The sequence below is a fragment of the Apteryx rowi genome, unplaced genomic scaffold (genome assembly GCF_003343035.1).
Source record: "Apteryx rowi isolate R43461 unplaced genomic scaffold, aptRow1 scaffold_3, whole genome shotgun sequence".
Lineage (NCBI taxonomy): Eukaryota > Metazoa > Chordata > Aves > Apterygiformes > Apterygidae > Apteryx > Apteryx rowi.
In genome coordinates, this window is record NW_020449418.1 from 9,922,475 (window position 1) to 9,947,097 (window position 24,623).

Here is a 24,623-nt window from a genome sequence, read left to right on the forward strand (position 1 = left end):
ATGCTTAAAGTTAATATAAGCATGTTCTTAATATTGTACTATTCTTGAACTTAGCATCATTTCTAAAGTCAGTATACACCTATGTCAAGCCCAGTTCATAAGGGAAGTCTTGTCTACAATGCTGGCTTACCAGATATCACACAGAAATATTCCTGTTGCTTCTTGTTGCTTACAAGCCCTGCAGAAGAAAGCATGCCCTCTGGAAAAAGCACTCTCAAAAGAATCACCAGGGAGAGAAAGAAGAGCTCTAACAGCAAATGCAAATAGACTTCAAAATATAGAAAATGGGCCTAGAGTTTGTGTCAAGAATGAAAAGGCTTCAAACCATAAAAGAAAGAGAGCTCTGGAACAGCTTTCCAATAGGGCAAAAAAATGACAACTGTCAAGATAGAATTTGATAAATTAATTAGAACTCTTGAGAGAGCAGGGATGGGACTCAATGTCCCAAGATAACCTTGCAGTCCTGTATTTCAAAAGCAACTCTTCTGTGAGAACTTTAGCTGACCACTTTAGGTCGCATACGTAATTTAATTGTATTAATGATGACCATCATATGCTTTTTCCCGGTATATCTTGCTTGGGCATGAGATGGGCAGGAACAGACATTGGCTTCAGTCCCAAATGGTTTTTAAAGGACAGAAAGAGCATATTTTTCAATGTAGGACTCTTGCCAGCAGTTCTGGAAGCTGGAGCTGTTGTCCTTATGCTTAGCAATACAGATATACAACACCACTTCATTTCACTCCAAGGAGCATATGGTCTGTCTAGCATGCACTTGAACCACTGCCATTTCATTCTAGCCTGGCTGTTTTGTAACAACAATAGAATCTGACTTTCAACCCATCCATTTTACTAGTAGCATCTTCTGAAACCCATACAACTCATCACCCAGCTAGAGGCATGCTTGCAGCCAGCTGAGTTTAACTTTTCTCTGCAGCAGTGCAGAAGAAAAAAAATGACCTGACAGCACGTAATCACTTAATGTATAAGGTTAAAATGTTTCTAAAAAGAAGACACCAGTACATATTGCATAATTAATGTTTAGCCATAAAGTGAAATAGTTAACCTGATTCTACTGATCATCGTCAGAGACCAAGGATTATACATATCTCTGTGTCTGCGTGGAACAGTCACTGTTCCACAAGCAAGAAGGTTCAGAAGTGAATGAGATCAGACTCTCATGAGTCAGACAGGGACATGCAAGCAAAACTGGTACAAATATTTACACAAGAAAAACTTAATAGAATGACCACTCTGGATAAAACAGACACAATCTGTAAAAAACAAACAAACAAACAAACAAACCCTTACCGCTTCAAAGGGCATTTTAAAAGAGCAAAATCTGGTCAAATAAATGAAATAAATGCTCTGTTTATGGTTTTAAATCTTTTGTGAATCGAGTTTGCCAGACAAATTAACATAACGAAAGTGCCCTGTTGCTTCTTCAGTGGAGGGCAATGAGTTGAATCAATCAGGATCACTAATCGCATGAGAAAAATTACACTGCAGAAAGAAACAGCTGGTAATAATCAATTTAAATTGATCTTCATAGAGAGAAAAATGGAAACGTGTTGTGATAGGCCAACATTTTAATGAATGCACACACTGCTTGACTTCGAGCAGGGCATTTGAGGATCTCAAAGGAACAGCGTGATTTGACAAATGCTTACTAATGAATGCAGGAGCTGTAAAAGGAAAACTAAAGATAAATATTATAAAAATGCAACTTTAGAAATCAGCTGTTTTACAGCTTGTACTGTGCTAACATCTTCACAGCCACATTGGAAAACCAAGCTGACATTGCCATGATTACATTATCATATGTTTTTATTGTGCAAAGCAGACAAGAAACAGGATATCACTCTCTTTCTGTAGGTTCTGTGCCGCCAGAAAACATACTATAGACTGATTCTGAGGAGTAATTTATAAACTGTTTTTTGACCACATTGACTGCAATTACACAGTGAAGAGCAGAGCCAGAGTAATTTGAAGGGCAGAGAAAATGCTTTACCAATGAGTGGACTAAAGAGTTCAATGTGTTCAGTTTATCAAAAAGAAAATCAAAGATGATTTTATTATGGTACATACATACCTTCATGGAGAAAAATAGCTGGTCTCAAAGGCTTGTCTAACCTAGCAGAAAAATGCACTGCAAGAATCCATAGCAAGAAATTAAAGCCAAAAGTAATAATAAAAAATTAGAAATAAAATAAGCAACATTTTAACTGTGACACATTGCTGAGACAGATTATGAACAGAAGCTGTAGATTCCTTCTCTCTTCTAGTTTTCAGGTAAAATAATATTTTCATAAAACAAAAGCTATCTCTTGTCTAATGGGAGTTGGCACACAGAAGTTCTGTGGGATGGACTACAGAGAACAGGCAAGGTGGGAGATCTAACACAGGCTTTTCTGGACTAGCTACATTTTGAGATCAGTCGTTTTTCAGTATTCCAGCACATCACCAACCCCCTTGCTCTCAATTTTTAGCCAAATTTCCTTTGAAAATAAAGCATATGTCATTGCGCTAAACACACATATTGGTCTGCCCACTGCCTCTTAAAATTGGGTACTGGGTTCCAGAATTATTAAACAACTGCCACAGAAAGGTGGGGGGGGGGTTCTAAAATATTTTGTCCATAAATAATTCGTGAAAACAGACAAAAGAGAGATATGTAGTATTCCCTGCAGAGAAACAAGTCACAATATGTGCTCAACTGTTAGTAGGTATCAGAGAACCCACATGGGAGGAGGCAAAACACACACACATAAACAGATTTTAGAAAAAAAGGCTTCATTAGTTCTGCTGCTCATGTAACTACCTGTTAAATGAGAATATTACAAGAGCAATATTGTTCTATGGCTACTGATCATTTGTCTTCTGAGCTAATAGTGGTCTGTAGGCTATCTGAAAAACATTGATTTAATGACCTCTTCTGGCCTTAAATCTATAATAAGGATCTGTTACTTTTTCTTCAAATCAGTCATATAGTAGAGGTCTCGCACCAGTCTTATACTTAGGAACTCTCTAATGGATAGGGAAAACATAAAGGAAAATACTGCTTTTCTTACTTTGAATTCCACATTCAGCATTAGGCTATAGGGACGGTTCTTTTTTTTATGCCACAGCAATTATCAGACAAATCCCAAGAGTTTTAATAACTAGTTTGACTGTCGACAGCTTACACTTAACAGAAAATCTAACCTGAACAAAGGATCCCTTAGCAGATCATTTGAAGCGTCAAGTTTGCAGAGAGCACATGCACTAGCTGTTAGAACACTTCATGCTTTGGCTACATTTAGGAGGCAATCACCTTGCTAAACCAACCCTCCTATCAGGGTAGGATTAATTACCCACACAAAGTACACATGGTTGTCCACTGGCTCTAGAAGGAACCCAAGTACCTAATTTTAGACAGAATGCATGACTTCTGAGGCTACCAAAGTTTGGGAAGATTAATCTCATGCCTGGCTCCAGAGGAATTTGAAGCTGATATGAGACCAGGCTGGGCAGACTCAGTAGCAGCAAGCCTTGCTCCCACCCTGGTAAGAGAGGTCAAGTCAGAACGCAGACATGGTGCATGAAATCCTAGCTCCACTCACAACAACATGACTGGTACCAGCACTTCACCATATCTGCCATCTACACGAAGGAAAGTACAACAGAAGGAAGGCCATGCAAAGTCCATTCTTAGGAGGCAGTTTTTTTGCCTGAAGAGATTGCCCCAAATCTTCAACAGGACACGTCTGTTTCAGCTTTATTAGGAGACAGTTTTTATTAAATGACCTGTTTCTGCCTGTTCCTCAAGTGACTAAGGCAGGTTTAACTGCATCCTGTGTAAGGTGTGCTGCATTGCTCACTTTCTGTTAAGGAAAGCAGAAATTAAAGCTGTGACATGAAAATGGAACTGCTACATCTTCACTTAAGTGGCTGGTATGTGAAGAAAAGGCATTCCAATCATCAAGACATCATTTCTGAAATTCAGACAACAATCAAACGTCCTAAGATGGTTGCACCAGCCAGGACTGAGGAAGTTATGTTTTCTGGGTATGTAAAAAGTTTATATTAGGTGTTTGTTTCCTTGCTGTTCTTTGGTCATGCACAAATATATCTATAAATTGTAATACAGCTATTTACCATTACATGGAATTTTCTAATCCAAACCTTTTAATATCTGTAACACTAACACTGGGCACACCCACTCCTAAAAGTTAGGAGCCAAAGAGAGACACTGTCTCATAGCAAGTAAGTCAACAGTAAAAATCTGGGAACAACCCCCTAAGCAATCCCATTCTGGACAACAATTGCTAATACATATAACCACAGTGGTAGTGCCAACGGGGAGACAGACAGGACAAGCAGCCGCAATGTCCTGACAACCCCTACTGGCAAGAAGCAGTAAAATTCTAGCCAAAGGAGTGCTACAGATTCTTTTCCCCAGGGATAAGAATTACTAATAATTATAGCAACACACACTGTTCTGAGGCAAGACTTGAATCAGCACTGCTCTGAGCCCCACCTATAAAGGACAAAATTCCTCTGCTCCTGCTAACAGCTGTTAAGCAGTACAAATCAGAGCAGAACAAGTTAACACCAATTAGACGCAGTCAGCACATTCAGGCACAGATTATGGGCATCCCTTTGAATATGTCTGGTTAGGAGCACAAAAGGAGCTTCCTTCTCCCTCGGCTATGATGGCTTGTCACTGATGTATTGCCATATTACTCACTGGGCGTGGAGGTATCAAGGCAATGACACAAAAGAATGATGAAGATCAATTTACAGAGTAGAACTTTCACCTAGGAAAGGTCTGTTGGTTCGTCTTCACATGTCATCTCTCAGCATATGTTTTCTACATGTAAGGCTCTACAAGCAGCCATTTATTGTGAAAATAATCAATACACTGTAAATGAGGAAAAATAACCCATGGATGTTTTGGAGATACTTTTTGCAGATGCTGCTGCTGTGTTTGTAGCAAATTTACATCTGTTGGCCTTTTACATATGCAGTTATGTGCAGAATGACCTTCCAAAGAAAACCGTCAGGTTAAAAATGTACCACTTAGTTCAAGTTTATTGAAAATCTGTCCAAGAAGTTTCAAGCAATGCAATGCAAAAATATGCATCATACATATCATTAAACCTGTTTAGCTATGATCAAGAAAGGAAATAGTATACTATTATAATACATCACCTTGCAGAGCACAAAGTTAATGCTCATCTTCAGACAAAAATCTGATTTGAGCAATTCCATCCAACTCAGACTTCTCCTGGTTACCTTTTTAGTTTTATAAGCTGTCATGTATTTGTTTTCAAGAAGTACCTTCTAGGGGAGGGAGAGGAGGTAAGAAAGTTCTTTCTCTATTTTGTACTAAAAAAGTACAGGTATATTTGAAAAGATTGATGCATGAGACAATTATTTTTTCCCTCCCTACCTTCTGTCCCTCACTTGCTTTGCAACCTCATGGAAGGAAAAAATGAGAATCCCTCTTCTATATGACGATATTCCTGTCACACCTAAAAAATGTACCCTGACCACAAAGCTAGAAGAACTTCTTTCTAAAACCATAGCATGACACATGGACCAATTCAATAATTATTATCAAAAAAAAAAAATAAAGAAAAAGAAAAAGAAAAAGAAAAAGAAACTGTCTATACAACATAGCATTTAGGATGTGCTCTGTGGAATGATGACATCTAATCCCTGTTCCATTTACTATAGAAGATTTAAATATTCTCTGGAATAAAATAGAGCCCTCGTCTCCTCATGCATAAATAACGCTTTTACAGGAGGACTTGATAAGCCCCTTCTCCAAACAACTTTACCTTTCTGCACTCTCTTAGGAAATGGGGAACATGAATCCCCATCCTCTTGTGCAAAGGAGGGATCTGAGCTGTCACATGGTATCTAAACACATGCAGTCAATTAAATGCAGGGGTACTAGGTCTTTGTCTGTGTTTTATCAGAGCAAACTCCAAGCATCAAACAACAAGGAAGAGTTCCTGAGTGAATCCCAACCAGGAAGCAGAACATAATTCTGAAGATTTGGGTCAAAACATGTTCCTGCATTCAGTCGGGCCTCTTGCCTTGAAGGTTGAGAGGGTCAACATCTTCTGGAGAGGACTCTGAGGCACACAGCTCACCTGTAGCTCAATACATACCCACACCAGGACCCTGGGTTGCTCAAGACACTCAAAGGTTGGGATCTGATGCTCCTGCATCATTTTGTGGAACCTGTCCTTAGTCACTTTCAGAAGGATCCCACATTGCCTAGGAGCTCTGTAAACATTTAAGTGGCTATTTTAGTCCTGAATTACTCTTCACAGAAGCATGCTAAGTACATGTTGCTCAGGCTTGCCCACAAATAGCAGAGGAGATTAGGGCACCCAAACTGGATGAAATAACATTGGCACCAGTTTGATAATATGGACCATCCTAATTTGTTCCCCATTTTCTTCACAGTTTTGCAAGTTGGGAAGGGAGAAGGGGTGCTCATTCACTATCCTAATACATATCAAACAGAAAAAGAAAAAAAGTGCAAACCTCTACCTTTCACTGTTAAACCAGTTTAAAACAAGATTGGTGAGCATCTGTAGATACAAATGATCCAAATGAAAGCAAAATTAATCTAGTCCATAGCAAGCTACTAGCATTCACACAGATTTACATTCATGCATTTATGCAATGTTTAGGTAACTTTTAGACATCTTTACTGAAGTTTATAGGCTGTTATGTTTAGAACAGGCCTTAAGGGTGTGGTTTTAAATCAGTTTAATTAAAATGGTATAAAAAGCTGCATTCCTCCTTTTAGATGTGATTACTGTTCCAGCTTCATGAATTATCTGGGTATCAGCTTAGTCACAGTAATCATGCATGCAAGCCTAAACCAGTGGCAAACATCAGGCACAAGTGTGATTAATCCCACAGAAATCTGTCAAGAAATGAGTACATTTATTATCTGTTTTTAAACTCATACCCTGCTAATAGTTAAATTTATTTTCAATAGGTATAGTGCACGATCCTATTAACAGTGACCAAGGAAAGTGGAACCTGGAACTCTTAACGTCAGTGAATACCCAGTCTTGTGACTGCTTTACGATAGTACTTTAGGCATAACTACTTTCACAATACACAGTGATAGAAATACCCAGATGATTAACTAGATATGATATTTGTTTTAATTTACAGGAAGGAACAAATTCTAGTGGGCATGCAACTGCACCATGCTACTATGCCTGCAGCTCTGCTACTCCAAGCTGTACTCTTGTCTGTTCTCAGAAGCCATACAAGGTTGAGATTAATGCTTAGATGACAGACACAAACAGGACAGGATGCTGCCAGCAGAAATCTCTAATAATTTAGCAAGTGGTGTAGACCCCTCTTCAAGATATTACCAAATAAATGCCCCAGAGAAGTAGGTACTAGACTGCTTACACCACAATTGTCAAGGTGACATCAAAACTGAAGTTCAGTCCACTTACTACTATTAGAAGTCCCCTTGTGCAGTTTGCAAAATAGAGACTGTTGATCAGAATTTTGGCTGAATTCCAGTTTGGTTAATTAGATTCCACATAGCCACATCCCCTCTGCAGTTCATGCCTTTTACTACTGCTGAATGCTATTAAACTACTGTTAAGTCAGCCTCCTTGGGGGGGCCTAACATCAGTGAGGATCAAAATACTTTGCAAATGCAAAGTTTATGAAATGCTGTTGGAATCCCTAGGGTAAAGTACCGCTATTGTCATAAGTGAATGTTTATCATTCGGGTAATTTCAAGTTAAAGAACCATCAGAATATTGTACAAACCAGTCAAAATGCTACAAAGTAAACTGTACTAAGGAAGGAAAAAACTTCTCATTATTAATTATGTGCTCAGTTGCAGATGTCCAACTACTATACTTCATGAAAAGGAAACAAGTGGTTATGTTTGATATACATTTCCAACCTTTTCTGTTCAAACTGTAGGACAGGAAGATAGGGTCTAAGATGCTCATTAATTTCTAACAGTATGTACACTTTCTTTTCCAAAAGAGTTTGTCTTTAATTCTCAATTTGTAATATTTTAGTTACACACACAAGATGCTACCTACAACTTGCCAATAGCTACTCTCCATATAACTCCTTTTACTAACATTTTTGTGTATATCTAGAAACATAAGACTTACTTGAAGGGAAATTTTTATCCTGGTAAAGCAGTGTATTCTTTACAATTGTGCTTAAGGGACTAGTACATGCACACTGCCATCACTACTTACTTGTGTCTAGCAGGAAGTTGTGATGTTAGATTTTTTTGTGTTTTTAGCAGGAGTTATATTTCCCGAGTAGCATTCATTACTAATAACAGACTTCACAAAACCACCACAGTCAAAGAATGAATGTGCAGTCCTAAGAGTAAAACTGGTCCTATAATAGCCTCAAATTAGAAAGTATTTTACTCTTAATTTGATCTTTATTTAATGTGAGCAATTTTTAACTCTAAATAAAGTACAGATGTATTTAAACACTGAATTTTCAAGTCAAGTTTATCTGATGTCTTATTTCAAATAGTCTTTTTTACTTTAGCATTGGATTAGTTTATGATAACAGATGAATCTTACTAAAAAATAATCAAGAAGCAACAGTTTTAGTCTGATATAAAAGTTACTACATTAGCAGATTTTCTTTAATCATTTACTATTTTATATATAGACTATATTAAAAATGAGAGAAGTGTAGTAGAAAAACCACCTGCAGGGTTCAATGTCAGCTTAGGTACATTTCAACAGATTCTGCCTTCAAATATCAAACTCCCTTGTTTGTAAGTAAGTGCAGCATAGCAGCAAGTTGTAATCGGAATAAAAATCAGCATACTCATACTTTGTGCAACACAAATCTCCAAGCTCCTCTCAGCAAATTGGAGTTACAACTCATACCATAACAAATGAAGCTTTTTGGAAAGACCATCCTAAGCATCTGATTTGACTATGTTTACTAGTGCATTCAAGCCCCGGAAGGACTGCATCTTCTCTTTCTCCAGATAATCTCTGGCTTTTAGCACAACACTCTTACAGCGCCAATAGCTTCTTTATTCGTKGGGATGCTCTGGTGAAAGTTTGAGCATGAAGAGCCTAAGATCCACAGGAAGGGATTTGATGGCAGAGGTGGGCTGGGAAGTGGTTAATGAGGTTTCTGAACCCAGATGGTATTTCTTAATATGCTTTCAGAGAAGTGTTTGTCAGGGGAAGAATAGTAGCAAAAACTACAACCAAACACCTCACCAGTGTGATGTTGGTGTATGTGAAGGTCCAAGCTCTTCTTCTGAATGCTGTAATAAATTAAAAATGTATCAGAACTTCTTGGAGGGGAACACAAGTCACCAGTACAAGCAGCAGCACTGAGCACTGCACAAACACAGGCAAGTCAGTCCTTAGCTGGAGTGTTTACAAATCCAAAATAGCAAAACAGTAGGTTGGGGCGAGTCCTTCCTAGCAAGATCACATGGCTCTGTCCAGTGACAGAGCTAGACCAGTACACAGCTCTCCTGACTTCTAGTCCAATGCTTTCAGTTACAGCATGCTGCCTTCCCAAGTGAAGGTTTCTAGATCTAAAATGTCTCTCATTTTGCACATGGAAAACTATGCATTTCAACAGATCTGTTGCCTACCACTGAAATAAGGCAGCGGAGTTTGCACTACATCTTCAGCAGGATTTCTATTTTAAGTTCAGTTGTGTACATGTGGATATATCTATTCTTTGAAGATAAAACCGTCTGTACAGGCATTAAAAATATGCATTCCTACAAGTGCAAGTCTCCCAATTTACTCTTGTCTCAATGACATGTACACATTTATGTATTTAGGATAGAATTGTGCCTGCATGCAAACATTTGCATGTGTACATGTATCGGCATATAATTCCAGCTCAATGTAGTGAAAGCTGCGAATCAGTCTGAATACACTGAAAAGTTTTGACTTAACATCTATAATCACATTCTTATCTATTTTGTATTATGATAAAGGGACATTTCAAAATCAAGAATCTAATTACAACACAAATACTGTTAAGGATTCTATATTAAAATGTGAGGTCTGCTACATACTCACTATGGGTCTCAATTATGCCCTGTTTGAGTCAGTGGAATTATCACCTGGTCCTAATCAAAACCTCAGGTGTCTCAGATTGGAGGGAAAGCCAGACCTAGGGTCTAAACCTTGTTTTTGGTACTTTCCCTATATTAGGCCAACCCAGAAGACAACTGTATAGAACCTGTAAGAGACTCTGGATTGAGACTTGTGGGTTAACCTCAGCATTTGTTATCTAACATCAGCCAGACTCAAAATTTACCAAGATGCAATGCAAGCTTCTCCAGATTTAAGGGTTCCTCTCCCTTCCCCCTGATACTCAGGATCTGCTTACTTTGGCAACAACAGCCCTATGAGCTAGGAATCAAAAACAATCACCCACAGTAGGATCCAGCCCACATAATGTTAGCCAATTTAGAAGTCAGGTGTATTATCTTCTAGGTTCTCTTTGTATAGTGACCTGGAGGCAGTAAGTAACCTCCAGGAAGTGGATCAGCCACATGTTTAAGAAATGTCTCATGGGAATGTCCATCTCTGTCCACTGACTATAGGACAACTACAGAGAGCTCAGACTAAACAGCCAACTTAAGTTGGCCAAGATTAATTCTCAGACTTAGTAATGCACACACCAAACCAGTTTAAAAATCTCATGGTTGTGCTGCAAGTATTTATGGGTTTTCTATATTCAGAGTTGTGCTATTTAGACAGTGGTGTTATTTATATGAATGGAACAAGCAAAAGACTGGACTTTAAGGTACAGTTAATCAAATATATCAATAGATGTATCTAACCATCCTTTCCCCTCACCACCCAACAAAAAACATCAGTTAATCTGGCATGTGAGAAAATATTTTACTACAAAGGCGTAGAAAAACTTGGGCTTGAAAGTTGAGATTTACACAAAAGATGATATATTTTTCCACACATTTTTACTAAAGCAGCATAGGACTCTTTAAATCCCCGTTTGTATTATCATCAGAAACACACAACTTTCAGGAGATCCTGTTGCAGTCTTTCACAACAAATCTATTGAAAATAGGAACCTGACAGATTCTGTTCCATTGGAGGCAGTAATCAGACTCTTCACAGTCACTAAGCAAGGCAAATATCTCAAGCAAATTTACATCTCTCCTTCTAGATAGCTTTGAGTTCTTGATATGACTAAAAGTTTAAGTAAAAACACTCCACATGTAGTAAACAATGCAGTTCATATGCATTTTCAGTCTCAAGTTCCTTCTACATACAAATACATAAATATATATATCTCAATGCATGCAGTGACACACTTTACAACTAAGTTTTCGGTGTACACCTGAATTTTGATGAGCAGTTGACACTTCACTATCATTTTTCATTAGTGTGACAGTGATGCCAATGTGCCTGCTAAGCAAAGGCAGTCTTAACAGGTGACAGCTTGAATAATGAAACTCTTCTAATTGGATATCAGTAAACAATACATTTTTATTCCCAAACTAAATCAAAATACATACAAAGTTTAGAGAAGACACATTTCTGTAGACTTCACTAGTGCATTATGCTATCCTAGTCTTGCTTGCACACAGATCTGCTTGCTCACATTTGATTTCTACCCTTTTACACCTCACTTTTAAATACAGCCCACTGAGATCAGCCCAATAGGTTCTACATGGGTGTAAATTACATGCTTAAGGACTGAAAGAGTTGTTGGTTGTTGCCTTTTGTTTTTATTCCTTCCAGATTTTGTTCTATTCCTAATACAATTTCCAAAATAGAGGGGTTTATATTCTATTGTACTTAAAAATCCTAAGAGCATTAAAGACCTGAAATAGATTACTTAGAAAAGAAAGCCCTTAACTGTATTTACACATTTCAGGCAAACTGTTTCACAAGTGGCTATTTCAAACATCCAAACTATTTAGGTCTGAAACACAACACAGGCATTTGCACTTACCATTATTTAGATATGAATCAAATATTTTGTAGGTACAGATTTTACATACAAGAAAAGAGCACTTTCAGACAGTGATACCATTTACTCTTACAGAATTGTTTATTCATAAACATTTACTATATGTAATAGTCTGTAGGATAAGGAAGTAAGTTTTTAAACTTACTAAAGAACCTTTCTATTAACTTCAGTAGAACTATTTTCACAGCAAGAGTTAAACATGCAAGTGTTTGCATTTCAATGGCTAATGTGCATTTAACCAAGCAAAGCAGGCTGGTGGAAGGGGGTGCATTGTTAATTCAGAAGTAACAGAAACTTTGATCCTAATAATTAGGGCTGACTTATAACAAATAAATGAAAAAGTATATGCTTGTAAAGTTACAGCATGGTTTATTTAAAAAATTAGATTTTTAGTAACACAAGGCTTATTGACAGTCCCTGTTATGCTTAACTGTACCCTGTAACTAAATCTAATCTGACAGTAGAGGAAACTGGATTTCCTGTGCCTCCTATAATAATGCATAAAAAGAAGTAGGTTACCACTGTTCCACTTTGTCTGTAGAGTTCACTATAACTACACCTCAAGTTCTCCAACTCCTCTTTTCACCTGCTCATATAATAGGATATATGCAATACTTCCTGGAAAGCAAACATCTGCGAACAAATGTCTCTGGCTTTTGTAACAGGGCCAGTAAGTGACTATTCCAATATTTGAATTTCCTTCATTTTTCGTTACAAAAATTGGATAATGTTTACACCCAATAATGTTTATTTAATGCTTACATTATCCAACTTTATCCAAATAATGTTTACAACTAAATTTTTTATATAGCTGCCACAAAAATTAGGAAAACATCTTTTTCCCTGTTATTCCATTACTCAGTTGCCAAAAAGCTCTCAGTAAAGAGGAAATTTACTTCTAGCTCAAGGTTTCCCTTACTGCATTTGATAGGTGTATTTCTAGATTTGAATTCTGGCATCAAAGGACTCTGAAAGGAGCGTTTGTTTTGTAAGCAGAATTAACTTTACTATGAAGGATAAAGAAAAAGTAAATGAAGTTTTCCCCCTGTTAAGTAACAAATCAACCCACCTCTCCACTAAATGACTTTTGGACATTAACTTATCTTAGTTTAAACCTTCGGAGTTTAAAAAATAAAGCAAACAGTACATCAGTTAGTGTACAGAGTTTAAATACACAGGAATTTAACATTTAAACAGTCTCTAAGGCTAAGTACATACTTTTAACATGTACTTCAGCTTTACTAAGACTAGCTAATGCTCACACTCATCACATGATGTACTCTGCCAACACTGCAAAATGAACAGAAGTGTGATGTATGGTTTCACAACAGGAAATGTGTTAGCACTGTCTGAAATGTGACCATTTCCTCAATCAGGGGGTGGGGAGAGGGAAATCAAAACACTACAAGGAAAGCAACAGGCGAAATCAGTGGGAGAAGCAGCATGGTACAGCTAATATAGCAGAATAAGATGCTGAGTCAGTAAATGCTTACATAAAAATGCAAGTCACTGTCATTCATACCAGTGTCTCTTCACACACAGATATTATCACCTTCTCTCTCAAGTATTTTGGTATTTATCATATTGCTGTTCCACACATCATCTAGCACAGCCCATACAGCAGTTACATACAGAAAGAGCTGGAAAGAGGGGATAGAAAACAACTCCTTAAAAAAAGCCTTCATATAGCCCAGCTGCCTACAGGAGTCTATTTAAATGCATGACTTTCTTTTATTAATGGGTAGGAGCGCATACCTCAGGTTTTTTTGAAAAGCCAACAGTTTGGTGTGCAAAATTTGTCTGAGAGGGGGATTATTTACACTTACCAACTATATGAACAGAGCTGGCATTTGTACAGCCTCTCACTAGTGCATGTTTGAAAGTGCTGCTGCAAAGAGCTTGCATCAGTGCAGGCATAAGAGCAGATTTCACATTTGAAAGGCTTCTCACCTACCAAGAAATGGAAAGCAAATATGAAGGACAGAATATCTTTTATGGGAATGCAAAGGGAAAAAATATATAGAGAGAAAACAAAAAAATCAGTGAATTAACATTTAAAACACATTCTCAAATGCCATCTCATCTTTCACATGACCTCATTGCTAATGAAGCACAGTCTTAAATTATGGTCTAGGCAGTTAAAGATTATGGTCTGTTTTATCAGCAGGAGAACTACTGCATTTAAATTTGGCTTCCACCATAAGTGTAATCAAGAAAAACTGGCCAAAACCATTTCCAAATTTAGTTTTGACCTTTTCCCTGAATCAGAAAGTTCAGACAGCTTTCAGCCTACTCGATGTCACCAATTAAAAAAAAAAAAAAAAAAAAAGCAGCCCTCAGAAAGGGGGAAATGTGGCAGAACAGGAAATTTTCAAGAAGCAAAAGGAAATGACATTAAGGGAAAGTTATTTTAACTTATTGGAGAAAACAAACAAGGAATTTACTGTAAAGACAGCAAAGATACTGTTTAGGTCACAAATACATAGAAAAAACTATGACAGAAACATTGAGAGGTACATTCTCAAAGGACTAGGTTCTCCTTTTGTCTGTATCCCCACTAACAATTTTTAATTTACAATATTTATCTGCATATTTTTCTCAAGTACTAAAATTCTGAAATAATAGCCTAAGCATGGAGAACCTACAGTGAACCTAACCAAAAAAAAAAAAAGAAAAAGAAATAGGCAAATCTATTTTCATTTTTCAAATCAAACACAAAACAAATAAATAAATTTGAGTTTATAAAATAATAAAAAGAGTTAAAAGAAAAGTGTTATCTTTTAAGAATGACTGTAGTGGATATCACATTACATACTCATTGCACAGTCAGCATGATGTGGAGATCAAAGCATTTTTTGTGTTTACCTCCAATTGTCAATGGGGAAGCAAACAGTGGGAGGTTAATAACATTTTCAGAAGCAGTGGTCAATGGTTTGGTATCTAGATAATAGGCTATATTTTCATAGGTAATAAGCAACTTCCTAAAACTCATTATGTGTGTTTGCTGAAGGTTACATAGCAAATCAACAGCAGAACTAGTAATAGAAGATAATTCTGAATTTGCAGTCCCTATTCTAGGCAGTGACTTATTTGTTTATTTTCTGCAAAAGTTTATTTCATTTAGCATGTATTTGGTCATGTGCCTTCTCATGTACCTGGCCACATTCTCTAGCTAGCCTCCCAGGGAAAGTCAAATTTCTTCTTCTTTGGGTACGACTGTCTTTTTCCTATACCTTTTGAAGCATGCTAGTCAGCTGCCTTCTACATAATCTAAGAATATTTAATAGGGCAAATGTCTGTCTTTCAAGACACAGCATACTTGCTACCACATAGACTGGCAGCCATCTGTCCCAGTAGCATGAGATGTCTATCAGTCCTCTTCACACCTATGTTTTCTGCCAGAGATCTGCCCACTCAGTCCAACAACGTGTTACACCTGGTTCCAACACTGCAGGATGGAGCAGCACCCACACTGCTCAAGTGTCAGAGCCCCATACTCCTGCCAAACCACTGTAAGACAGTTTCATTTCTGCAGCTTGCTGAAAAGTTAATTTTGCCAATGTGGACAAAAGCAGATATTGCCTCTTCATTACACTGCCAGGACAGGTTCTCCACATGCTGATTTATGTAAATATTGTCGCAAGCAGCAAATTGGCTCCCCACTGGCCTACCCACCCACTCACTGCACACATTACATAGCAGATTTCAGAAGGCCATAAATGAAACATAGCATGTTCTTATGCTATTCATTCAACTAAACCTCTTATTTTCTAACCCTGTAACATGCTTAGTTCAAAAAAGAAGGCTTTATTTTTTAAATACCTACAAGATGGAATAGATCCAAAAGTTCCAAACAGAGGACGATGCAAAGAACGCTCTTATGTGGAAAATTCAGAATTTCTAATACAAGTGCCTTTTTTTGGCAGGATGATGGACTTCATATAACCATGGCAACATGAAGTCTGTGTAAACAAGTTTCTTGAACAAGACAAAGAACCCTAGAGCATCCATCAGAGAGAAGCTGGGCCTTCCAGTAGAAGTTTGGCATCAAACTTGAAAACAGACAACTGAAGGAGAAAGCTTTCTAGAAAATGAAAATGAAAGTGAACTTAGTAGAGCCAGAAAAATCAAGAGCCTATTATATTAAAAAACCTGAAATATGCAAATATGAGCAAATTGATTTAAAAAGTTTTGAGACATTCTCATTCTTTCCTGGCCACAGGGTATCAGTCCAGAAAAAAACCCTTCTGAACTGGCTGGAAGACCACGTCCCCTCTGAACTAGCAAAGACAAAGACTTTCTTCTCAATTAACATGCTAGGGATGCCAGCTGTTTTTGGGTAAGGCTTTACAGGTGAAAGAAAGCAGAGGTATTTCTCCGCAGTATCTATACCTCATCATAGCTGCCTTTTCTAGTATAAATCCTAAATCAGGATTTCAGTAAGCAGACCACATTCAGGAAAGTAACTCAAGCATATCCTTAAAGATCAATATCCCTAAATGCAACAAAAACACATTTAAGTTAAAAATTTGCCTGTTCTGTTAAATCAGGATCAGAATGTTCAGGTTTCACATATTCAATGTAAGACAGCAAACTACCAATAGGTTAAAAAAAAAAACAAAAACAAAAAACAAAAAAAAACACACCCACAACCACACACACCCTTTCCTCTAGAAATGCTTTTTACAGCACAAAAGAGGTGCTCCTAAACAGCATTCAATATTCAACTGCACAGCTCTTCCCCCCCCCCCCCTTAAGCAGTTCATCATAAGTGGTAACAAAAAAGGACAGACATAAAACTCACCCGTATGGATTCGCATATGCTGTATCAGGGAGGCCTTGAGTCTCGTTTCATATTTGCAGCGCTGGCAATGCAAGGGTTTGATGCCAGTGTGGATTCCCATGTGTCTTTGCAGAGCTAGTTTTGAAGAACACTTCCTGTCAGAAGGGAAATAAGCCTTGTCACAGCTGGAAAATTATCACTTATTTTTCCTATGTAAGTGGTCTGAAGGGATAGCATTTCTCAGCTACTGTGTTAATTTAGGCTTTTAATGACTTTTATCATGTGTATTTAAGGCTATAAGTTAAATAGGAAAGATTGATATCAACAGGGGAATGATGAGAGCACAAGAATTCCCATCAGACTTCACTACAATCACATACTTCAGTTATTATTTTATTATCTTTCAGCTATTTATTTATATTCCCAGGATACTCACTTTCCTGTGCTGAGGTAATTTACTAGCAATGAATAGTGCGTAATGCAACATAATCGTACTGGATTGTTGTATTTTGTCTGAATGGTCCAGTTAAGCTTTCTAGAACTTCGTCTGGAGGAGGACAGATTTATCACTGCATGACTCACAACTCTTTCAGGCTTACAAATGGTATTTATTTAAATGGAAAAATAATGCACATCATAATTACATGTGTGCTTATAAACAGAGAGAGGATTTCTAGGAAAGAAAGTTGTAAAACATTTGAAAAGGCCTATACAGAGCACAGATTTTCTGTTCCAAAATCCTTATTTGCCAGATTTTTCGCTATACCACGCTTATAATACCACAATAATTCTTCCCTATACCACGCTTACAATACCTCAGAACTGTCCAACTTTCTCAAGCACCTGAAGTTCCTCAAACCTCAGCAACAACACTGGAAGCACTGGATGTTCACAAATTCATAAACAAGTCTATAAAGCACACATCACATCTTTAACACACAGTAACTTTAAAGGGAAAAATATAAGTATAAACAAGGAACAACCTTAAAATTGTTGTCCTACTGAAGTCTACTATGGTAGGTTAAAAGGTGCTTACATCTCTATCCAGATTCTTAATCAACACTCAACAAAAGGAAACAATGCCCTTTTGAATCATATCTGTAAATAATTAATTACTAAGTAAATACTAATTCCAAATACGCACACTACATTCACATGCTGCAAGTAATAAACACTGTTACTCATTCCTTAAACTCTTTAACAAGAGCACAGCTATTTTCATGACACATTTGTGAAGTCCTGTTAAAGTCCTGCTATTTTAAAAACAATATAATTTAAAAAAAAMCCCATTAAATTGGTTTATATTATACCTAGGACTTCTATTGGTGAAAGTATTCCTGTTAATTCTAAATTTAGAGTGAATCATTCAGTTACTGTTTTACTGTAGCAGTATTCAAAACAAGAAAGATGCAAAAGGGATTTGATCCTCAACTATTTGTGTGACTTAATATTTCCTTGCCCCCGAGAAATAAAGCTTACACTGGTCACAGAATAAATTTGTATGAGGGAACTAAAATACTTAGGGGAGTTGTTAAAAAGTGTTCTCTTTATAGAAGACATGAAAGCTAAAACAAAGAACAAAGAACCTACAAGGAAAAACCTGGGATTTAAACAGTGGGCTTCAAGATGAAAGCCATCTCTGACCAGCAAGCTATGCCAATCTGAATAACTGTTGTATGAACATTTCCCCTTCTTTCCTAAAGATTTACAGTCATTCAAGGGAAAAGACTAATAAAAAAGAAAAAAAAAATCTGAAAGATCTAGAACTCTAAACTGCTACATGATAGAAAGAGGTTTTTTTTTTTTTTTTTTTTTTTTTTTTTAAGAGTTATGGAATAGAGACCAAAAATGCAGAGGCTAATATCTTCAATACCTTTTGAATCCAACACAAGTACAGAAGTTCCGCAGTATAATGTGCCAAATCACAGAACAGGAAAACATTCTTTGTTACCATTTCTATCCATTGAAATTACAATTAAAATTGTACTTTTTATGCATTTAAAGGATATGTCTTTCACAATGACATAATAGAATAACCTTGCTCTGCTAGTGGATTACGTGTTTTGTAGAAAAGCAGAGCTATCTGGATTTTCTAGGTATTCAAATTACTCCTTAAAAAAAAAAACAACCCCCCCCCACAACACTTAAACGTAGCTGCCTACTTCCAGCAGATGTAATAGTTTAAATGCAGGTTTCAGAATTCTGATAATTTTGTGTGGTGCATATCTTATGCAGTTTTGGGGGTGCAAACTGACCCACAAATACTGATGTGTATTCTTTTCTTTCTTTAAAGAGAAAAGAAAGAAGACTCTATTACTGGAGGGTTGGTTTAATCATGCAAGGATAAGAGGCAAAAGTTCAAAGGAACCTGGCATTGTAATACAGATTTAAATAAGGTGTTTTGGAGACAGTGGGCAATTCAGACTTCTTAAGACCAGAGAGTCAATCTATTCTGTCCCAGAAATAGAATATCATGAATATTCTTGATCAGAGTTTTAGGCTGCATAAACGGCCCACCTGCATTATAAGGCTTACGCTTTTAATGAAACAGTCAATCAAGACATAATAAATCAGTCTTCTTTGGAATCAGTTTCATTCTTCCCAATTAGCCTTTGAACACTGATTATAGGCAGCTGATCCCCCTGGAACTGCTCACCAATACCAGTATAATTTTCCCTTCTTTATAAGGACTAGCAGAGAAAGCTCAGTAAGTGAAAAGAAGGTTAGACTGCCCTCTCGCTGTGGGTTCTTGCCAACTAGTACATCTGTAACCTAAACATAATTATCACCACACACCTCCCTCACCCAAACATTCACCCAACACAGAATTAGTTTGAGGGTCTGATCATTGGAAATAACAAATATTCCAAGAGAAAGGAGAAATGTTTTCAAAGGCACAGGGTAGCAAAGAAAAAGGCTAACTGGAGAAATTCCAACTTTTAGAAAGATTTAGGCTCTTTCCCCTGTATTTACACACTCCTTTCCAAAGAAGGAAGTTTATCATGTTATAAACACTATCATCCAGCAGGTATCAGCTTGGTACCCCCCAGCATTACACAACTGTCTTTGACTACAATTTTTACAGGATGGTAACTCTTAAGTGTCYTTTGTTCACACTAAAAAAAAATAAAAACAGTGATGCTAATTATAACTGAAAAACATCCTGAGGTTTATTTTTCACAATTTATGATGCCTCTCTTACTATCCGTGGTGCTCCCTTTGAATTGAGGTCTTTAAACTCGCATGCACTGTCAGCAGAAAACATAAGACATCTTTGTAAAGTAGACAGATGAATTAAAAACATCACTACACTGAACGGATTCTCAGCTTTATTTTCTGATGGGAGGAAAAAAAAATGGCCATGAGAACATTTTTTTGAATTGCTATAACATTTTAATTTAACTTGAAATGTAGAAAAAAATATATATTTGAAAAATGTGAGCAAGGCTTAGGTGATTTCAACTTTTAAATAGCAATGTTATTGGGTTCCGTTTTATATACGCACATCTAATACCATAATCATAAAAACTGTAAACCTTAGTATGGAACTACCTTTTGCTATAGGCTTGAGATAGGCTTCATTTAGTAAGTTCTACTGTCTAAAAACAATGAAGAATTGCAGTTCACACATTCTAGCTATCCTTGTAGCAAATGTGTTAGGGAGAAACCATCATTTTAAACTGGAACTCTGACTCCAGTAGGTAGTCTGTACTGAAGTTTACAGGCACAGAGGAACACTGAGAAAACATCTGAAAAGTAAAATCCAGTATAATGTTGTTCCTTTGCTGCCCTCTTCTGGAAGGAAAACAAAAACAAACAAACAAACCACACCACACCACACAGACAGACAAGACAGCCAGGAATGTAGCTGTTCCCTGCATACCATTACTTGCATTTCTCTGATAATTCAACACTGTGACAGCAGTTTAAAGGAATACAAAAAGCTTTAAAATTAAGCTATATTCTAAAATATACTTCCCAAATGGATCTGTTGATCTAGGTATAATGAAAGACGATACTGGGAAGAGGAGGAAATGAGGCTACCGTTTTGGGGTTTGAGAGCTCTGCCTAGCAGCATGTCCTCCGCGTTCAGGGTCACAGTGAGCATAGCAGGGACATCCTCACCCCGTCTGCCATCAGCTAATTAGCCTGAGCTCCTGGACATGACTGAGCTGGGGTTCACAACCCATTCTATTCTGCCAGTCCCGCCACGGCGTCAGGGCCTTAGCGGAAGGAAGTAAGAGATAGTTACAGGTTGTTAATATAGCTATTTACTAGTTTCATTAGTTTGCCGCTCTAAGAGGTCATAAGAAAGAAGTGGTGTTAACATGAAGTTTGTTTTGCTATACAGATAGCACAGCAAAACTCAAGTCAGTTGCTAGGTACAAAAAATTCAAGTAAGTCCTTAATCTTTGATTATCATTTGATTCAGGGACAGCTCCAAAAACCCATTCAACAAGCGTTCTTTTTGCTTCTAAAACAGAGAGGTTATGCCTTCAGATAAAGATACATCTCATACATAACCCCAGAATAAAACCTGTGTTGCCATACACTCCTGCTCCAAAATAACAGTTTTAACGATATAGTGATGTAAATGCTTAACCCTGTACAATAATACCTCTCAAACACTTTAAAATTGAGACAAATTATTTCAAAATATCTCACTATAAACATCAGAGCAACTTATCTTTCTGCTTTGTTGATTTACTATGACTGAAATGTTCTTTGACTTTGACAAGGCTTTTTAACCTACTACTTAATTAAAAAAATAAATATATGTCCATGTCAAAGACTTATCATCTGCATGTCAGTCTACTCTGTATCTATTATCAAAGCTGCTAGCTCACTACAAGTAATCAGGCCCTTGACTATCCAAGCGCCAATGTTTTTAAACACTAATTTCAGCAAGCTACTAAAATATGTATTTATTTATTTATTTCTACACAAGCAATGATAACTTCAAACGAGCAGACCCAGACTTGCTACAGACTGACAATGACTTCAGTCCTAGGAAAAGGTGGGGTGGTAGGTGGAGTCCAAAAAATAAACCGTTTGGAAAAGAAACTTTGACAATGTTAATCACTTGGATTACAATACATAACTTCAGATTCCAGACAACTTTAAATTCATCTGGTTAAACTGAAGATGTCCACTGTGAAAGTGTTTCTAATACTGTAATGGACCTATGTATGGTCACACCACAAAAAAGAAAGAACATCCCCAAAACAGAACTCACATACTTAGAAACCTAGAGAAACAGAATGTACATTGCACTAATGTTTTAAAAGCTTCTCCTAAACACTGGAATATGTCTCATTAGAATATTGTGTGATGTCAGCTCATGGACAGCTGGCTACCAAAGATGACTATCTTCATTATCAAAGAAAAAAGGAAAGATCTTTTCTGAATAGCAAAGAGTTAGTTTACTTTATTGGAGGAAAACTTCAGATGCCTTCTCAAACTCTCTTTGGAAGAAAGGATGTACTTGAGGTCAGGCAAAGTCTTAAGGTAAACTCTTACAACTGCATAGAAACTGAATTTTGCATTAGCAGATAAAACTAATGCTTCAGTAAATATGCCTCTTACAAATCTAACCATGACTGCAAAGGAAGCTGTATGTACGTTGTCACAGTTTTTTCATCTAGTTTATGTGTGGAATTCCAAGAAGCCTCACAGTATTATAAACACAGCAGGTCTCTTGGCTCTTCAAAGAGCACATCTCATTGACTCTTTTTTGTGGTTGCTTGTAGTAAAATGCAAAAGGAAAAAACCTTTCAATTGGCCCTGTTTCTTTATTGAAAAGAGCTATACTATCACAGACCTACAGAAGACACAGCTACTTGAATAGCGTACCTAATTCTTTGTTTAGGCTATCTGTGGGCAACTTTCAAAACAGAAAAAAAAAAAAACACAACCAAAAAATGCCTTTGACTGCATTTGTACAGTTCTCTATTAATTGCTCTGCAACGAAGATCTACAGAACTACCTGGAACATAACAAACAAAATACAGTTTTGCTATAATATAGGTCGCACCTACTGCAGGTGCTGCATGCAAATTCACTTGAATTCTTCTTTGTTTTAGTTGCCTTTGTGTTGGAGCACACAGGACTACCTTCAGCTTGCTTTCTTCTCTTCTCTTTCACTTTGTTTTTCTGATGGATGTGTTTGTGATGTCTGCTCTGGTTTTGAACGCCTGATCACATAATGAACACAAGAAGCGTCTAGGAGTTTTGTGGTTTTCCATATGCTCTTTCAACTCTGCTCTGAAGAGCAAAGGAAGAAATAAGTAAATAAACTAATTCAAAAAGAAACCCAAACACAGTATCAATCACTATTTTACATTACCAATGACTGAAAAGACTAATAATTTGGAATAAGAAACTTCCAGGTGAAAGAGTTTTAGAGTGACTTTCGAAATATTGTAACTCTCATAAATGAATACATTAAGAGAGAAAAAAAAACTTGCAGATCACTGTGTTATACTCATGAAACAAACACACAAGGAAAAAAAAAAAAGCTCCCCCAAACAGCTAGACAAGATGTTTGATTTTTTATTATTTAACTATAGAACAGAATTAGAGCCAAGTTGTTAAGTATAGGTAATGTTGAGGAAATAACTGCTCTATTTTACTTTTGCACATATTGTAAATACAATAAAGAAGTAGATGATTTAACAGCAAGGTTTACTTGCCATTCACAGACACACACTAAAAGTGCAGATTATCATTCCTGGATTGCACACTTTCGTTATAAAATTGCCACAGTTTTACTCAGCAGAAAGAGAAAAGGAAACGAAACAAGCACAAATGACAATGATATAAATAACATTTGGAAAGTCACTACTGTGGATGGCAGACTTCGGACCACAATAAATATCCCTGGGTTTTAAGAATGACAAAGCAGAAAGGAGAACCATGGTTTCCAGGATTCTCATTTGACCCGAATCCACTGGATTTACCAGAATTAAGCATCTTTACCATCATACAAAAGCCTCAGCTAACCACACACAGTTATAATAGTCTTTTTTTCTAACTTGCCTCAATTTAATTTCCAAAGGTCATCATACATATAGATAAAGAACAAGCAACATATTCACATAATATAACTATTAAGCTGTAAAGAATTAGTTTATTCTGTAAGGAATTGATTTATTCTGATCAGTTTATTTTTACTGAGTTCAGAATATCCAAATATTAATTTCCTTTTTTATACTGTTGTCAGAGTAACACAAAATTCTAATTACACTGTAAAGACTAACATCAAGATCAAATGAAATGACAGCCATTTACAATCCAAAATATGAACTTAAAACTGTGCTGCATATACATTTAAATACACAGCATATTTTGTAAGACTTAGAAAAAGAAATATGCCTGTTACATGATTAAGATAACCAGCTTTGGTTTCAGAGGAAGAGGAAGCTGATGTACTCATGTCACTGTAAAGAAAGAAGCACTGTACCTCTGACAAAGAATACTTTCATCCATGGAAAATATAATTTGGCACAGAATCAATCTTGATATAGTTTGTGTTTYATTGCTTTTGGATGAGCCAGCTACTTTAGCAAAGTACCAAAAATTCTCTCTTTTCCCAACAGTATACAAGCAAGATAAAACAGAAAAGGTGATGTTAGTTGTTGTATAAATTGATCAATCCCAAAACAGTTGTACCAACTCCAAAGGTAAGTTGTAAAAATCCATCAACTTTAGCAGTAGGTATCAATGCCCCCCAGGGCTTGGTAACGAAAGACATTTCAGCACACTGCTGTTTACAGGAGGAAAAAATGATTTTTCCTTACCCACTGTCATCCAGCCCTAGTTATATTGCCAA

The 24,623-nt window shown here is 36.8% G+C and overlaps 1 protein-coding gene across 1 annotated transcript; it reads right to left on the reverse strand.

Moving 5' to 3' along the window:
* Positions 1-9,064: 9,064 nt before the first annotated feature.
* LOC112967975 (zinc finger imprinted 3-like) lies at positions 9,065-22,990 on the reverse strand (the record flags this gene model as incomplete). Its single annotated transcript, XM_026069702.1, is given in 5 exon segments — positions 9,065-9,210; positions 9,213-9,304; positions 13,836-13,959; positions 16,814-16,947; positions 22,827-22,990. Coding segments are annotated over 5 exon segments (660 nt in total), but the record flags the coding sequence as incomplete, so codon positions are not given.
* Between the last annotated feature and the right edge of the window lie 1,633 nt (positions 22,991-24,623).